Here is a 16,078-nt window from a genome sequence, read left to right on the forward strand (position 1 = left end):
TGACATGCCAACGACCTTCCGACAGTGCAGCTATAGGGAAGCGCTGTTTGCAGGACCCTGTCAACTGGTTACACGATTCCGTATCCCTCTGTGGCCCCTCAATCGAGTGAGTTTTGGACTCCCAAAGAAACAGTATCTAAAGAAATCTGACATAGTGCCTCTCTCTACCTGATCATTAGGCTTTCCGCCCTGCAAGTAGTTTATCTCTTCCCAACTTCGCAATAAGTACGCTCTAAATCTTGGATTACTAACTTTTGTTGGCGTATAGGCTCAGAATACGCCAAGGCTTCATGTCTTTCTGCGAGAGATCAGGCACCAGAAGCTTATATAACTCGTTGCGATAGCACGCCTTCCCTTTCAATTCGTTGAGCGACCCGAAATTATTGATATCATTAAATACGCGAGTTTCATCAACGTGGCCTATGTTTCCATCAGCGAAGACAATTCGACGTAACCTACGACAGTGTGTGAAAGAAGGGCAACGAAGCCTTTTTTCGAAACTCCCACCTAGTGCAAAACTTTAGCTTGCTTTGGATTGTTAGACGTTGCCCTTTCGATAGGCTTTTATGGCCGTGGCTATTTATATCATTGCCCAAGACCGGAAATATAGAGAAGTCCTTCTTAGCTTTGAATCTCTCCTAGGCCAATACTCTAGTAATATTCTCGACTAGTGATATCCTGCGTAAACTTCTGTAGTGGCATGAAATTACTAATCGAGGGTGTGTACTTAGTGACTACGGACAATACATCAAACAACAATACATTCGTCTTGAGCATAGAACAGAGGAACAAGGTGTGTTGATAGAGCTCATTTGATTTCGAAATATTGAGAACGAAATTACACCTACAATCATATTTGAAATGATCCATGGATGTCATCGTCCTCTTTTAACAGCAAATAATGCACAACACCGTAACCAAGTCACAAAATAATGACTGATCAATTGCTATCTAAGCAAGCTAAGGCTTGGAAATATAACCAAAGCACACACCTTACCTTGAGTCAGGGCACATTTGACAGACTTCCCTAACTGACACACCCTAAGCTATCCTTTCCGCAGTCTCGATGTGGGTGCTTCCAGGCTTTGAGACGTGACCCATTTCAGCTGCAAAAGTGGACTGTGGTGCCCAACCCGCACTCTTACGGGGACCAACGTCCTCGAGCATTTGATCGACTTGCTCCAGGGAATGGCCTTTCATCTCCGGCACAAGGAAGTAGGCAAATACTGTACCTAGGAAACAAAGCGAACCCCAGAAAAAAAGACTTTCGGGCCCCAGTTGGCACTTCCTGGCTGCTCACCAGTCATATAGGGTGCGATTACGGCAAGCACGCAATTCCAGAACCAACAAGACGCGGTAGAAATCGCGATACCCCGAGATCGGATGGGAAGGGCAAAGACCTCCCCAACCACTACCCATGCCGTCGGTCCCCAGGTTGTGGCAAAACAAAAGATCTGGAAACATATCACTGCTATCATCGCTTTTACAGCTGCAGGATTATCGGGTTCTGCAGTTCCTATGGCCCCAATAATAAACTGCATCAGGAACATGGCGATGCCTCCGTAAATAAGTAGGGGCCGGCGACCAAACTTCTCGATGGTCCAGAAAGATAGAGGGGTCGCGCAGACATTGACAAGCGTGGTTATGAGGGATATCAAGAAAGGATTCTGTATTGTACCAAGTTGTTGAAAGAATGTGGTCCCAAAATAGAAGATGAAGTTCATCCCGGTAAGCTGCTGCATGGCCTAGAGCACATTGACTAGGTTAGTAGCCTATTCGGTAATACATAACGTAATCAAACATTTCGCTTACCTGTATGCCAGCGCCAACAATAATTCGACGGACATTTGAACTAGCCTTTGTTATTGGACCCTTAAAACAGACTAGCCAAGAGTTGACGTAGCCAGTATAGGGAATAACTTGCGACTCGTACTCAAGATTTGCGACGATCTCAGCGAGTTCATCCTGAACATACTCAGAGTCTTCAGTCTGCCCTCGAATGAAGCATAGAGACTTCAAGGCTTTTTCTATTTGACCTTTTTTGACAAAGTACCGGGGTGACTCAGCTATTGGATCGTTAGAACCTTTCGTGGAGATCAAGATAAATTTATATGGCTCCTTACGAAGATATATAAGAATTGAGGCGAGAATGAGGGCCCAGGCGAACTGAATGCCAATGGGAATTCTGTAAGACCCCGAGTCGTTACGTTCCTGGGTAGCATAAACCACGCAGCTGGCTAGAAGCAGCCCTATGGTGCTGATTAAAACAAGGAGGAATGTCAGCTTTCAGTCTTCTCCAGTAAATCTATCCATGTTTGGGTTTGGACTTACACGCAAAACTGGTATGCTGACACAACAGCACCACGAATCTTCCGTGGTGATACCTCGGACATATACATAATGACAACGGCTGACTCGAAGCCGACACCAAATCCTGCAACAAGTCGTCCCATACATATAAGGGCCAGCTGGTTGGTGCTTGCAATCTGAAGGACAACGCCAACAGTGAAAATTGCGCACCCAATAATGATAGTCAGACGGCGACCAATGGCATCAGCTAGGTCGCCAGCGATCAAGGCACCAAGGAAAGTTCCAAGTGATAGGATGCATGTAATTAAGGATTTCTGCGAAGATGGAATGACGAAATCTGTCGCGTCGATTGGTGTTCCAGTTTTCCAGTCGTATGCCATACCCGTATATTGTTGGATAAAGTATGGCATGCCCAATACCCCAGACATCCACCCAATATCATATCCGAAGAAGATGCCACCAAAGGCAGCAGAGACACAGATGAGGTAGGCCTTCTTGTTAATAGGAGCCTCGATCTTCGAGAGATCTGCTGTACCTCGGACTGCTTGGGCCATCCTTGATAGTACGGTTTTGTAACTATCGGAAAATAAAGTGGTAGACAATACTGTGACTTGAGATAAGAAATTGGTTCAGCGACGAGATTAAAAGCAAATCCAGGGGCTTTTATAATATGCTACGACTGGGGGGATGTAAAAATCGATGCCTCCGTCGGTTCCACAAAATCCTCAGAGGCTGCTGGGGAGAGATGCGGGGACGGGAGATTTTCCGAAACAAGTATTAAGTTCACGGAATGTACGGAGCACAACGGGAGAAGGTTATCCGTTCCGAAGCTTTACTCCCTAGGAGTATCGAAACGGCTCTCAATTTTTGATCAATTCTTGATCCAGCGCTAGCAAAGGTTTGGTCACAGTCACTGTGGTGTAAACATATACAGTGGCACCGCAAAAGTTTGCGACCACCTCCTTCACCGCCTGACATATACCGCCTTTGGTAGGATTTGCTAGCTATGATAAACGCTAATGAAAAATGTAGAATTCATTTTATTACCTTCAATTCTCCCAGATGAAGTGTACAATTAGAGACCAGCAATTGTTTTGCCTCAAATTTGGGGATAATGTCGGATATCTGTAAGTGTTTATAAAAGGCAGAATATTATGTAAGCAATCGGTCCAGAGTAGATTTCTAATCTAATTGGTTGTATTAATTCATGATTTGAGAAGACTTCAACATGATAGGTTTTAAAGCCATGCTCCATCCACAGAGTATACACTGCCACTGATGAAGGTGCTCTCGGGTCCGAGTAAGAAGGCCACCACGTTTGCAACTTCCTCCGGCTTTCCCTGTCGTTGAAAGGCAGTTGGCTCATCGAAAGGGGCATCAGAAGCCCGTCCTGTCATATCCCATGCTTGCTGCATCATTGGCGTGTAAATAGATCCCGGCGCAACAGCATTGATGCGTACTTCCCTCTTCCCACATTCTTTTGCGGCAATGCGAGTTAATCCCACAACACCATGTTTGCTGGCACCGTAAGCCCCATGCAAAGGCAGCCCTATCAGAAGAGTTAAAATCAACACAATAGAGCTTCCGAGTTTTGAGCTTTCCTACTTACCGGTGATCCCATGTATGGAGGCCATATTGACAATAGAGCCACCGGTTTGAATGAGTTTGAGCTCAGCTCTGAGGGAGTACATGCAACCTGTCAGGTTGACCGCAATGATCTTATCCCACTCATCATCATCAATTTCTGAGATGGAGCGCAATGAGTGATGCTTGCCGATGACGCCAGCGATATTAGCGGCGCCATCCAATCGATCGAATTTTTTGATGATACCATCAATCCAGCCCTCCACTTCAGCCTTTTTGGATACATCCATAACAGTTGCCCAAAATGTTGCATTATTTTCTGTAAAGTATGCCTCCGCTGCTGCTAAAGCATTTACATCAATGTCGGCGATGCACACGATACCTCCACGCTGTGACAGAAGCTTGGCAGTCGCGAGGCCAATTCCACTCGCGCCGCCAGTGACTGCGTACACTTTCCCAGCAAGAGACATGCTGTAGGCAGGAATTCTTAATTAGAGGGAAGCCACAGACTTGCTGGCGCTGTTTATTGTTAATAAAGGACGCTTTCCGTCGAGAAAATACCGGGGAAAATAAAACCTAAACTCCCGCGCCCTCCGTTCTCGTATCCCGTCTAACTTGGGTATCCGAGTCCATTGCCGTCGGACGCGTTACCCGTGGCTACTTCACGGAGACTAGGGAACTTGACAGAGAAATACGATACTCCTCAGCAACCACGACCATCCGTTTGCTTCCCGTATCTTTTAGATATACAGTCAGAGTTTCTTAATATTTGTACTGTTGTACCTTGGCTTGCCAGAAATCCCGCTATTATTCTGCCGTTAGAATTTCAGTTCCCGTGTAATCTCTCCTGGTACAGTATCTCGTGCCCCCTTTCGTATCTCAAAACCTGCGCTATGCATTGAGGCAGTACTAGGCAAAAAATACAGAGAAGGGGGACAAGTATAGTGTAATCTTGATAATAACGTAATTCACGGGTGAGTGGGTGGATACCTGCGGATATCGTGCGGATTGTAAAATGGCATCCGCATCCGCAAATTTGCCGAAGCGGATATACGATATCCGCGGATTTTCCGGATGCTGCTGCAGCCTAGTTGTAATCACCGTCGTTGTCTTCTTCCACATCTAGAGGATAACGGATCCCACCCAACGGTCTATAAAACGAAGTGTCCCCAGCTAAATCCTCACCTACACTACTTTAGATATTTTCTCTACATTCATGAACGTATCTGAACATTCCGATTAATAGATACGACATGCGGCCTCTTTCTACGACGCTACTCTTACTTCTTGTCTTTCTAGTCAGCAGATTCTCGGCACAGGAATGGCCACTCCACGACGATGGCCTGAACAACATTGTGCAGTGGGATCACTACAGCTTCGAGCTGCACGGCCAGAGAGTCTTTCTCTTTTCAGGCGAATGGCACTATTGGCGAATTCCCGTTCCCGAATTATGGATCGATATTCTCCAAAAGATAAAGGCAGCGGGTTTCACAGCGTTTGCCATGTATGTCAGCTGGGGCTATCATGCGCCAAATAATCAGACTTTAGACTTCTCAACAGGAGCGCACAACTTTACCCCTATCTTCGATATAGCCAAGGATCTAGGACTTTATGTCCTTGTCCGTCCTGGGCCCTACATGAATGCTGAAGCGAATGCCGGTGGGTTCCCCCTGTGGCTTTCAACCGGGGAATATGGGACCCTACGAAACAACGATAGTAGATACACTGAAGCTTGGAAGCCATACTTCTCCACGGTATCTGATATCGCTGCTGGTTATCAAATTACAAACGGCCAAAACATTATCTCCTTTCAAATTGAAAATGAGTATGGAGAACAGTGGATCGGCGCCGCTTCAAAAAGGATCCCAAATGAGACCGCCATTAGCTATATGGAGCTCCTTGAGGAACATGCCCGTGCAAATGGAATAAATGTCCCACTGGTCGCCAACGAACCAAATATGAACACTATTTCTTGGGGGAAGGATTGGTCCAATGCCGGAGGAAATGTTGATGTCGTCGGCCTGGATGACTATCCCTCGGTATGTTATCTCGCTTCTATGAAGTCTCCTCCGCTAAATGCCAATAGTGCTGGACTTGTGACTTGAGTCAATGTACCGGTGTCAATGGAGAGTATATACCGTACCATGTCGTGGACTTCTACGATTATTTCCAGAAGACACAACAAACAATGCCATCTTTCCTCACGGAATTCCAAGGTGGCTCGTTTAATCCATGGGGTGGTCCTGAAGGCGGATGCCCTGATGATATCGGACCAGATTTTGCAAACTTGTTTTACCGATGGAACATTGGCCAGCGTGTCACTGCAGTGAACATATATATGTTATATGGGGGAACGAGTTGGGGAGCGATCGCTGCCCCAGTTACAGCAACGAGTTATGACTATTCGGCACCAATATCAGAGGATCGTGCCATCGGTGAGAAATATTACGAGACGAAGCTCGTGACATTATTCACTCGTGCGGCGCAGGATCTAACGGTGACGGATTTAATCGGGAATGGTACACAGTACACTACAAACAAGGCAGTCCAGGCATATGAAATTCGAAACCCGAATTCTTCTGCGGGTTTCTACGTCACACTCCACGCCAATTCTTCGAGCTCAACAAATGAAATCTTCCAACTACACGTCAACACTTCTGCAGGTCCTTTAATTATTCCAGAACACGGAAGTTCTATCCGGCTAAACGGACATCAATCGAAGATCATTGTCACGGATTTCAAGTTTGGCTCACATAACCTTCTATATAGTACCGCTGAAGTCTTGACATACTCGGTTCTCGATGGCGTGCCTACGCTTGCTTTATGGGTGCCAACTGGCGAGTCAGGAGAGTTTTCTGTCGATGGAGCCAAAAAAGGATCGATAGGGCGATGTGACGGCAGCTCTGGAGTGAAATTTTACGCCAGCAATAGTGGCCGTGGACTCACTATCACCTTTACGCAAGCTCGTGGCATGAGTGTCATAGAGTTGGATAGTGGGGCCCGTATTCTACTCATGGACCGAACGGCTGCGTACCAGCTATGGGCACCAACTCTAAGTTCAAACCCATTGGCTCCGGAAGGCAATACCAGTAAGTGGCAAATGTTGTTTTCTCGGCTGGAACATATAATTCTGATGAAGACGCAGTCTTGGTTCAAGGGCCGTATCTTGTCCGCGATGCCAAGATCGTTGGATCCACAGTGCTCTTGACAGGTGACTCGTCGAGTGCGACTCGTCTAGAAGTATTTGCACCAAAGCACATCAAAGAGATATCGTGGAATGGAAAGAAGCTCCACACGTCCGGAACGGCATATGGAAGCTTGATATCGCTCACTCCCGAACCAAAATCCATCACACTCCCATTGTTGGATTCTTGGAAATTTAAAAACAGCCTCCCAGAAAAGCTTTCGGGTTACGATGATTCTGGATCAGCATGGCTTAGTGTGTTTTCTCGTACGCTCCCTCAAATTCCTCGATTACTGACTCAATCAGACGCCGATCACATGACAACTGCAAATCCGAGCCCACCAGTAACTTATCCTGTCCTCTACGGAGACGACTATGGTCAGCTGGCCCAATTAAATCTTGGATAAGGATGAATTAATAATGATAACATGACAGGCTTCCATAACGGCGTTCGCCTCTGGCGCGGTTACTTCAATGGGTCAGCAACTGGTGTATTTTTGACTGTTCAAGGAGGAAATGCCTTGTAAGCTTCTGAATGTGCCATGCATTTGGGATTCCGCGTAGCTACTAATTACTTTTTTTACGTTTCACAGTGGTTGGTCTGCCTGGCTTAATGGCCAGTTCTTGGGTTCATACCTTGGCGACGCCTCTCTGGAGGTGGGTAGTCTAAACCTTACGTTTGGCAACGCTACTGTCCACGAAGCATCACAAAATGTTCTGCTTATCGTGCATGACGATACTGGTCATGATGAAACAACAGGGGTTTTGAACCCTCGTGGTATTCTCCAAGCCAGCTTGCTGTCCAATGATAATGCTACCAATTTTAGTCACTGGCGTGTTGCTGGAACAGCTGGTGGAGAGTCGAACCTAGACCCTATCCGTGGAGTCTATAACGAGGACGGACTATATGCAGAACGTATGGGGTGGCATCTGCCTGGGTTTAATGACGACGAGTGGGCCGATGTCGGAACCCAGCTCAAGTTCACTGGTGCCGATATCCACTTCTACCGAACAGTCGCGCCTTTGAATATCCCTAAGGGTGTAGATGTTTCCGTTTCCTTCTTGTTGTCAGCATGCGGAGATACAAAGGCATTCCGTGCACAGCTTTTTGTCAACGGCTACCAGTATGGTCGATTTAACCCATGGATAGGGAACCAAGTCGAATTCCCGGTGCCGCCTGGTGTCCTTGACTATACAGGAGATAACACCATTGGATTGGCTGTCTGGGCACAGACAGACTCTGGAGCATGTACTACGGTGGATTGGAAGATTAATTACGTTGTGGAGAGCTCTCTTGATGTGACTTTTGACGGCAGTTATCTACGGCCGGGATGGACAGAACGAAGACTTAAATTTTCATAGAACATCATAGTGGTACAAGAGTCAACAGATTTTGGTTATGACGCTGAAATTTGTGATGCCTCTCACTTACGATTCTCGGACCTTCATTCTATTGATGTTGAAGCCATAGTATTTGAATGTAGGGTTCGGATATCTGGTCGAGTTTAACGTAGTTTGATAGCCAACTTATCGTAGTAGGTGTAGGCTTGCGGTGCTGTAAAGGAGAATATTGGTAATTTCTCCTTCTGTAGCCGCTATAGGTGTTGCTCCATGTGCTTCTATATCAAGAATCCATTTTAAGCAAATCCTCTTATTGTGCGTATCACTTAGGTACCGTAGTTTCTATAGTTATCATTGATCCGATCTTGGCCCTCGCAATGACTCTTCTTAAATAGGGCATAGCAACTTAAGAGATAGAAACATGCAGAATGTTCCAGTCACCTAGACTTCTTCTAAAACCGCAGCGTCGTGTAATTATTACGCCAATTCTCTGTTTTATATACATTATTATTACTTAGCACGTATAAGACGGATTATTCGCACAAAGTTCATATTAACTATAACGTTTAATGTAATTAGACTTAAAAGAGTGTAGCTGTTTCTAGCATAGAAGACAATAATGGTCGTGACTATGCTAGTTAGCGCAACATCAGTAGAGACCTCTTGATCAGTGGTTAGTATTTCTGCGATATAAAATTAAATTTGAGCAAGTAGAGGCGGTATGGTGTACTGATCCTATCTGACAAAGATAAGGTAAGGCGGAACTGATATTGGATGAAAAGGTTAATTAATTGAAAATGTGACGATCTAGACGTGGATAGGCTGCTTTCGTGGATTTGATGTGATAACGAACATAAATAGATCGAGTGATAAGAAAAGGCGTTTGTTATCGGGTGACATGAAAATACCACCCCACTGGATAGATTTCTCTTCTCTTTGTTTTCTCCAGTCTTGATACTTTCGTCAAATGGCACAACTTGATTCATGATATCTTCCTGGATGCAAGAGAGGAGGCAGAACCAGTATAACAAGAATGACCTGTATAGCTTTGGAAATACAACTCAACTTGTTGATCTTTCCGCAAGATCAGATTGAAAACCGTGCGATACCTTGGGGTCTATCTATATCAATAATGAAACCAGACCGCCCGGAAAGTTAGGATTCGTCTAGTTGTGGTAGCAGCCACAGACCTCACCCGTAGGTTTGTGAGAACTATAATGTTTAGTCCGCTATAATAACACTGCTCCTTTATCTCGAGCTGGGGACGCCACAGGATATTTTAGATCGACCGATGAGTTTCTTGCGCTGGAGGCTATGGTTGTCGCATCCGAGGCCTTTCACCCAGAGATTTCCTGTTCGCGCATCCGAGCAGGGTTAGCCAGGTACTGGGTCGAGACTTCTCCCACTGCCAAGAAGTGTATTTGTTGCTCTTGTGGAAACTGGTGTCTGAAATCGATACGTATTGTGTCGACAATCACGACCCTTTACTGCTGTCATTAGAGGGAACCAGTCACACAGGCGACTGGTAAGATAGCACATCCGATCTGCTTGTCATGCTACGCTTCACTCAATCAAGACATCATTTCCAAGTTCTCTGCAAAGAATCCTCAATATAACTCTGTTCCTGGACTGTTCGTCAGCTCGGGAAGGCCTCACGCTGACAGAATAATGCATTGCAAAGTATTGTCTTCTTGTTGTCAGTCTTGACACTAGGGCCAAGCGGGCACTCCGCGCGAGTTAGCTACTATGCTCTACGGTCATTTCATTGTCATCTCACAGGACCTGGAACCACTCCTCGACATTCTGCAAGCGTAGTTAACCCTACATGGCATAATCAAGGTGTTCGGCTGGGCCGAAATACTAGGATTTGAATCCATAGTTCCTGGTTTAGAAGGCGAGGGCTCTGGGAGCGTTGCAAATCCTCATTTAACATGACCACTCCTACCGTGCCATCACAATCAAGTATCCCATATTCGACGACTGGGCGCTATAACTTTGTCCCTCCAGAGCTATACAAAAGTCTTTGTCTCGACGAGCCAGGCTAACATGAGGGTGAAGGGTACATGCTAAGCCTGCAGATGGGAAACTACGAGAAGCATCGTTAGGCTACTTAGAAAAGTGCCCCTAATCCCAGTGGACTCTCTCTCCTCCTGCGGTGCAAGGTTCATGATGGTATATATCCATGATTCTCCCTCCATTTCGTACCATGAATCGAATAAACAGAGTGAAAGAGTTTAGAAACGTACGGAACAATAGGGTCAAATTCAGAACAAGACTCAATCTTGGGGGTTGTAATGCACAAGTTCCATAGGCTATTTAACCAGACCGAAACAAAATAGACTCGAGCAGGCTTCACCACCGAATTTTTCTCGACTAAACCTACATGCAGAGACGGTTACAATTTCCTCATAGGACATGAGCTGAATGCATGTTGAATGTGGCTCTCGCGTAGAGACCTGTACTCATGAAGTAATGCCCTTCACCGCAACTAAGAATCGGAGATAGTCTATAGCGCCCCTTCAGCCTTTCTTTAATGCTTGTGAGGGTGCCCAGTGACACAATGTAGCTATTCTGTTTTGACATTTAGATGATAGACAGTGCTAATATTAACGTTGATTATCGAGCAAGCTTGTCCGTTCGAGTCGTACTGTGGCATTGCCTGAAGATAGATCGGTGCATCGCTACGGAGCGGCATTATGGCAATGGTGAGGTCGTCACTTGCGGTAGTACTAGCAAATCGCTTGAGACCAACGACCCAGGTCGTCCCATCGTAGAAGTTATCGTCAAGAAGAAGATTTCCAGCATACAAGCGAGCCAGATCCCCTTCATAATCGATCATAAGCCACGCATCGTCAACATCAGCCACCTGAGACCAGGGGATACTGATCGTCCAGAGGCCTTGAGCGGCCACAATCGCAGTTTGATTGGGCTCGAGGGCGCCACCAGCTTGCCCACCCTTCAGGATTGGAGGGGCAATACCAGGAGCCTGGAATGGTTGGGTAGTGACTAGTATATTCTTGGATTTCGTTCTGCTTTCAAAGACAGTGAAGAGACCCTTAGGAGTTCCTTTCAAGAGTAATTCAGTAGCCCCGGTAATTTCTCTAGTTGTGACAGAGCAGTCTATAGCCGGGAATGTGGCGAAGCTGAAGTCGGGAGAGCCAGGGTTGGTGAGTTGAAAACCGTCTGAACTTGGGCTGAGCGCCTGTTCGGTAAGAATGAGAGTTTTCTGTCCACCGAGGACAAGTTCCCAGAGGTTGTCCGCCGTTGTCTGGTTCAGTACAATTATACCGATTTCGTCGCCGCCCTTGTCAGTCAAATAGATAGCAAGATCGAGATCAGGGATGATCGACTTGACCAATATTCGATCACTCTCCTCATTGTTAGTAATGCCTGCAACAGCTTTTACTTTAGACACGGTAGTAGAATCGAAGGCAAATTCAACGGGAATGTCGTCAGTAGCAACAAAGATATAGATTGTCCGTCCTGATATATTCAGCGAAGTCATCAGTTGCGCAGTTGCTGAAATCAGGCTAGCTCTCCCGAGGGAAAGATTGAGCGGCCAAACGAAATATGCCCCATCTGGTATGGTAATAGGCTCGCTGGGGAATGTAACGGTGCCGGAGGTGAATTTAACGGCGAATTGAATATCAGTATGTGTTTTCATCGAGTATTGCCGGACATAATTGTTCAAGAAAAGGTAGCCACTTTCCCCGTTGGAACGAACCGACCAGCGCAGACTAGAGAGATCGGTGGAGTTTTCTGCGGTAACCTCCGGTTGGCGCATGCTCATCCCGGCGAGTTGGTCACCAAAGCCATTCAGCCAGTAATGATATAGCTTAATGCGATTCAGTGTCACGCGTTGCTCACCATACTGCCCAATAGGTGCCTCGTAATCATATTCAAAGATTGGGAGGTCGTTATAGCCACCAGTAGCGGTCGACTCCTGAAGAGTTTCCGTCTTTCCCCTTGGATTTGTAGTTCCATGGAACATGTAATATCCGTAAAGGTTGACGCCTGAGCCGAGTTGGACGGGAATTGTGGCAGCAACATCGTCGGGCAGACTCAGAACCACGCGGCGGCGGTACATTACTCCAGCACCGCCGCCATATTCGGCCGTAAGAAACGGATAGTCAATCAGCTCCCACTGAGTATTAGGGTAATTATTGCTAGGGGGGTAGCCGTAAGAGCCAGCTTCCCGGCCTGGAAAAACTGTTAGCATTTTGAACCCTCACTAATGGAATACGTAGGTCCCAAATAGCAATGTCACATAGGTTTCGCATAGGAGATATGCCCCTCATTTCCACCATTGCCGCTATGCATTTCTTTTGAATATATTCGAAAACAATTTGAGAGGTTATTGCAAACACACTTACTGAAGTAACGGAATGAGTAGGTTTCACTTGGCGGTTCGTCAGCCAGGAGAGTGTCCCAAGGCAGGTCTTGATAGCCCCCAAAGACTGGTACAACCTGGTATGGGGGGTAATGCGCGCCCTGCCAGCCGGTGCATGTATACAAAGGCACGTCAAGGCCGAGGGAAATGGTGAGAGACTTCAACGTTGTTATATGTGCCGCACCCTGACCACTTCCATTCAATGAATACTCGTTTTCGAGCTGCACTCCAATGATCGGGCCACCGTTCTTGAAAACAAGACCTTTAATCTGTTCTGCGAGCTCTGTCCAAAATGATGTCACAAAGGACATGTAAATTGGGTCGTTGCTGCGAATGACGGCACTTTTGTGGATGACCCAGTCGGGGAGGCCACCGTTGCGAACTTCGGAATGAACATATGGACCGACGCGGGCGACGACAAAAATGCCAACCTCAGCGGCAGCTTCAACAAACCGGGTGATATTGCAACTGCCGGACCAGTCGATCTGGCCCTGGATCTCCTCATGATGGATCCAGATGACATAAGTTGAGACAATGTTGACTCCTGCTCCCTTCATCTTCCGCAACTCAGGTAGCCATTGGTCAGCAGGATAGCGAGAGTAATGAAATTCGCCCATAACAGGAAGCCATGGTTTCTTGTTAAGCACCAAAGATTCACTAGTGACATTCAGTGTGTCACCATTGGGCGCGTGACCTGCTGCAGCACTGCCCATTTCGAGTTGGCCAATTCGGGGGGTGGAAGCTGGGGAGCTGGCGTCAACATCCCTAACGTCAGCGGCTGAGGATAGATTGGCTATCGCAAAGCCTGCCAGAAGTGCATGGCATAAGGCTCGGCTTGATATCAACATTTGTCAGAGAATGAAGGCAATGCTTTTCGGAGGGTCAGGTGGCGGAAGGTTCAAATATCAGAAAGCTAAAGCATAGTGGTATAGTCCGGAGTTCGGCGAGAACATCAATATATATATATATTTGCAAGGAAATGATTTTAATTGATCACGAGCAAGATAGAGAATGTCTGGTGAGCGTATCTTCCCAGACCCCGTTATCGGAAAAAGATACCCCGCATAGACTGCGGCAGCATCCGCAAGATCCGCGGATGTCGTGTCATCCGCTCCACGACTTGCGGATGTGGTATGAAGAGCAGGACCTGCAAATCTGCAATTTGCGGATGCGGATGTTGAAGTAGGATCAACACGACATCCGCGGATATTTCCGGATGCTAGCGGATGATAAATGTTGTAAACAAGCCAAGACCTGTGACCTTCCGTTGACTACATGAATTGTGTAGTTTTGCGAGTAAGTTTCAAGTATTGAGCATGTGAATATTGTACATTGATTCTATGATAATTTGTCGAACTCTTCTAATTACATAGATTACACTCTTCTGTCTGGATCATATATATAGTTCTGTATACCAATATTTAACATTACAACTTATCAATCTCAAATCCAGCTGACATCTTTGGCTTTTTCCGAATACTCCCTGATCGTGCGGCCAATGCCTGCGTAGTCTCTTCAGTTGGCATTTGTGGAAGTGGTAGACTATAATCTGCATCATCTGCACCATCTTCTGACGAAAGAGCGGATAGGATAGGAGGGCAGGAAAGCGAACTTTGTATTTGTCGTTCTCTGTCCTATATTCATTCGGGTAATTGCTGGCGGTTTGGACTCTGGAGCAGCATCCCTCTAGTGCCACTTCTGCCGGGATCGCCAATTCCCTACTCATCGCCACCGGCGTTCCTGGAGGATTGGAATTAGAAGTAGGGTAGGCAGGACCGACATCTGAACTCGGAGAGCATGCGGAAGTCTGCGCGGTGGAATGTGTGCCACAAGAACTGTCACTCGTGACGTTTTGATGTGGAGCTCCTTCATTCATTTCATCCATTTCATTCAGAAATCCACGTATTATGCCAGCTGAAGTATCAAGGGGTGGACTTTCCAGGGGCCTGTCGTGACTCGGACCTTCAATGAAGTTGCAGACAGGAATTTGCGTCGTTGGGATTTTGGCGTTGGGGTCACTTTCATGGACCTCTTCGGTTCAAAGCCCTCGACTGTCACAGCCACCCGTTGCTGGCGACATGGAGAATGTGATGTCTTTCGTGGGATTGTGCGAAGCTCCGATCAAATCGAGTAGATGGCTTTCTGAACATCTGGGAGTGCTTTGTCAAATAGAGGACCGGGGAGGTCTGGAAAGAGGGATGCGATGGAAGGCAAGGTGATGCATTCTTGTTACCTCTCCAGGATTCTCTCATTTTCTCTTAGAAAGCCTGGAAGAGGTTCAGAGGGAGAAACGTCCGTGTCACGATTGCGGGGTTCTTGGCCGATCGTCCGAAAGCAACTTGCCGCTCGGCGGATCAATTCTTGTTCGCCCAGCTGCCAATGCAAATCCTCCGCTGCGCGCCACGGTATGGCCATTCTCTCGCCGATTTTTGACAACATATACTCCTTCAATCTGTTCAAAGGATGAGATTTTGGAATAGAACAGGGAGTCTTATCTGAGTCTCACCTTGCATACTCCTGCGCGAGGCAGTCCTTGTTCTCCTCGGTCCAGTGGCGCGGCTGTTCCAGGGTCCTATAGCGGAGACGGCCAGCAGTCTGCATTCTCCCTGGGAGCATTCTGCAGATCTCGATCCACGAATATGCCCTATTTCGAAGACGCACGATCTTTTTGTTTTCTTCAAAACTCCAGGTATTCGGTAAAGTTTTCTGTGTTCTAACCCTTCGCCTCTTTGTATGATCGAGACTAGAACCGAGCTGCGATATCATGGAAGATGATTGATTTGATATTTTGGGTATTGTATAGGAAGAAAGGGAGGAATATTTGAGCCCATTTAAATGTCAGTAGTCATGGTTCCCCTCAAAGTAAGTGTACACTTTCTATTAACATGGCTTCACGGCCTTCACCACATCTGCTCAATTCAACGCGGTGAGGTATGTTCACACGACTTTGGTGAGGCGGAATGGGATGGTCCCCGTTGAAGCCGTCCGTTGAGTTGGTTATGTGCGACCCGCCACTACTTGATATCGCCCTGCGGTTAAAAAAAAAAATAAGAAAAAAAAACTCGAATGCTGGTGGTAGGGGCACCCATTCTGCGGCACATTCAACGGCGACCATGTTGCATTCTCCGGGGAGATCAGGCTGCTGGACTTCAAGGTCTCTATCTTGTCCAGTGGCCACGCTCCAATCTTGTAGAGCATCTTCCTCCCTGCCATGGGTTGGACTGCCATTCTGCACACCAGATCGATCATCGTTCAGGTGAATACAGTAG

General features: G+C 46.7%; 6 protein-coding genes across 6 annotated transcripts; 1 reads left to right on the plus strand and 5 right to left on the minus strand.

Moving 5' to 3' along the window:
- Positions 1 to 1,041: 1,041 nt before the first annotated feature.
- On the minus strand, positions 1,042 to 2,864 carry N7510_002656 (uncharacterized protein; the record flags this gene model as incomplete). Its single annotated transcript, XM_056974583.1, has 5 exons — positions 1,042 to 1,232; positions 1,301 to 1,745; positions 1,813 to 2,066; positions 2,124 to 2,185; positions 2,332 to 2,864. 5 exons carry the CDS (start codon positions 2,862 to 2,864, stop codon positions 1,042 to 1,044), a joined length of 1,485 nt encoding a protein of 494 aa, XP_056839700.1.
- Positions 2,865 to 3,548: 684 nt separating this feature from the next.
- Positions 3,549 to 4,364, minus strand: N7510_002657 (SDR family NAD(P)-dependent oxidoreductase; the record flags this gene model as incomplete). Its single annotated transcript, XM_056974584.1, has 2 exons — positions 3,549 to 3,859; positions 3,920 to 4,364. 2 exons carry the CDS (start codon positions 4,362 to 4,364, stop codon positions 3,549 to 3,551), a joined length of 756 nt encoding a protein of 251 aa, XP_056839701.1.
- A 783-nt stretch (positions 4,365 to 5,147) lies between these two features.
- Positions 5,148 to 8,440, plus strand: N7510_002658 (glycoside hydrolase family 35 protein; the record flags this gene model as incomplete). The annotated part of the gene is made up of 6 exons (XM_056974585.1): positions 5,148 to 5,933; positions 5,981 to 6,983; positions 7,040 to 7,333; positions 7,385 to 7,456; positions 7,514 to 7,601; positions 7,672 to 8,440. The coding sequence occupies 6 exons, from the start codon at positions 5,148 to 5,150 to the stop codon at positions 8,438 to 8,440; spliced, it is 3,012 nt and encodes a 1,003-aa protein (XP_056839702.1).
- Positions 8,441 to 10,985: 2,545 nt separating this feature from the next.
- N7510_002659 (uncharacterized protein) lies at positions 10,986 to 12,638 on the minus strand (the record flags this gene model as incomplete). Its single annotated transcript, XM_056974586.1, has 1 exon — positions 10,986 to 12,638. One exon carries the CDS (start codon positions 12,636 to 12,638, stop codon positions 10,986 to 10,988), a length of 1,653 nt encoding a protein of 550 aa, XP_056839703.1.
- A 44-nt stretch (positions 12,639 to 12,682) lies between these two features.
- Positions 12,683 to 13,657, minus strand: N7510_002660 (uncharacterized protein; the record flags this gene model as incomplete). Its single annotated transcript, XM_056974587.1, has 1 exon — positions 12,683 to 13,657. One exon carries the CDS (start codon positions 13,655 to 13,657, stop codon positions 12,683 to 12,685), a length of 975 nt encoding a protein of 324 aa, XP_056839704.1.
- Positions 13,658 to 15,038: 1,381 nt separating this feature from the next.
- On the minus strand, positions 15,039 to 15,410 carry N7510_002661 (uncharacterized protein; the record flags this gene model as incomplete). The annotated part of the gene is made up of 2 exons (XM_056974588.1): positions 15,039 to 15,261; positions 15,316 to 15,410. The coding sequence occupies 2 exons, from the start codon at positions 15,408 to 15,410 to the stop codon at positions 15,039 to 15,041; spliced, it is 318 nt and encodes a 105-aa protein (XP_056839705.1).
- Positions 15,411 to 16,078: the final 668 nt, after the last annotated feature.

Source organism: Penicillium lagena (assembly GCF_028827675.1).
Source record: "Penicillium lagena strain IBT 129212 chromosome Unknown utg000001l_segment0_segment0, whole genome shotgun sequence".
Classification (NCBI taxonomy): Eukaryota; Fungi; Ascomycota; class Eurotiomycetes; order Eurotiales; family Aspergillaceae; genus Penicillium; species Penicillium lagena.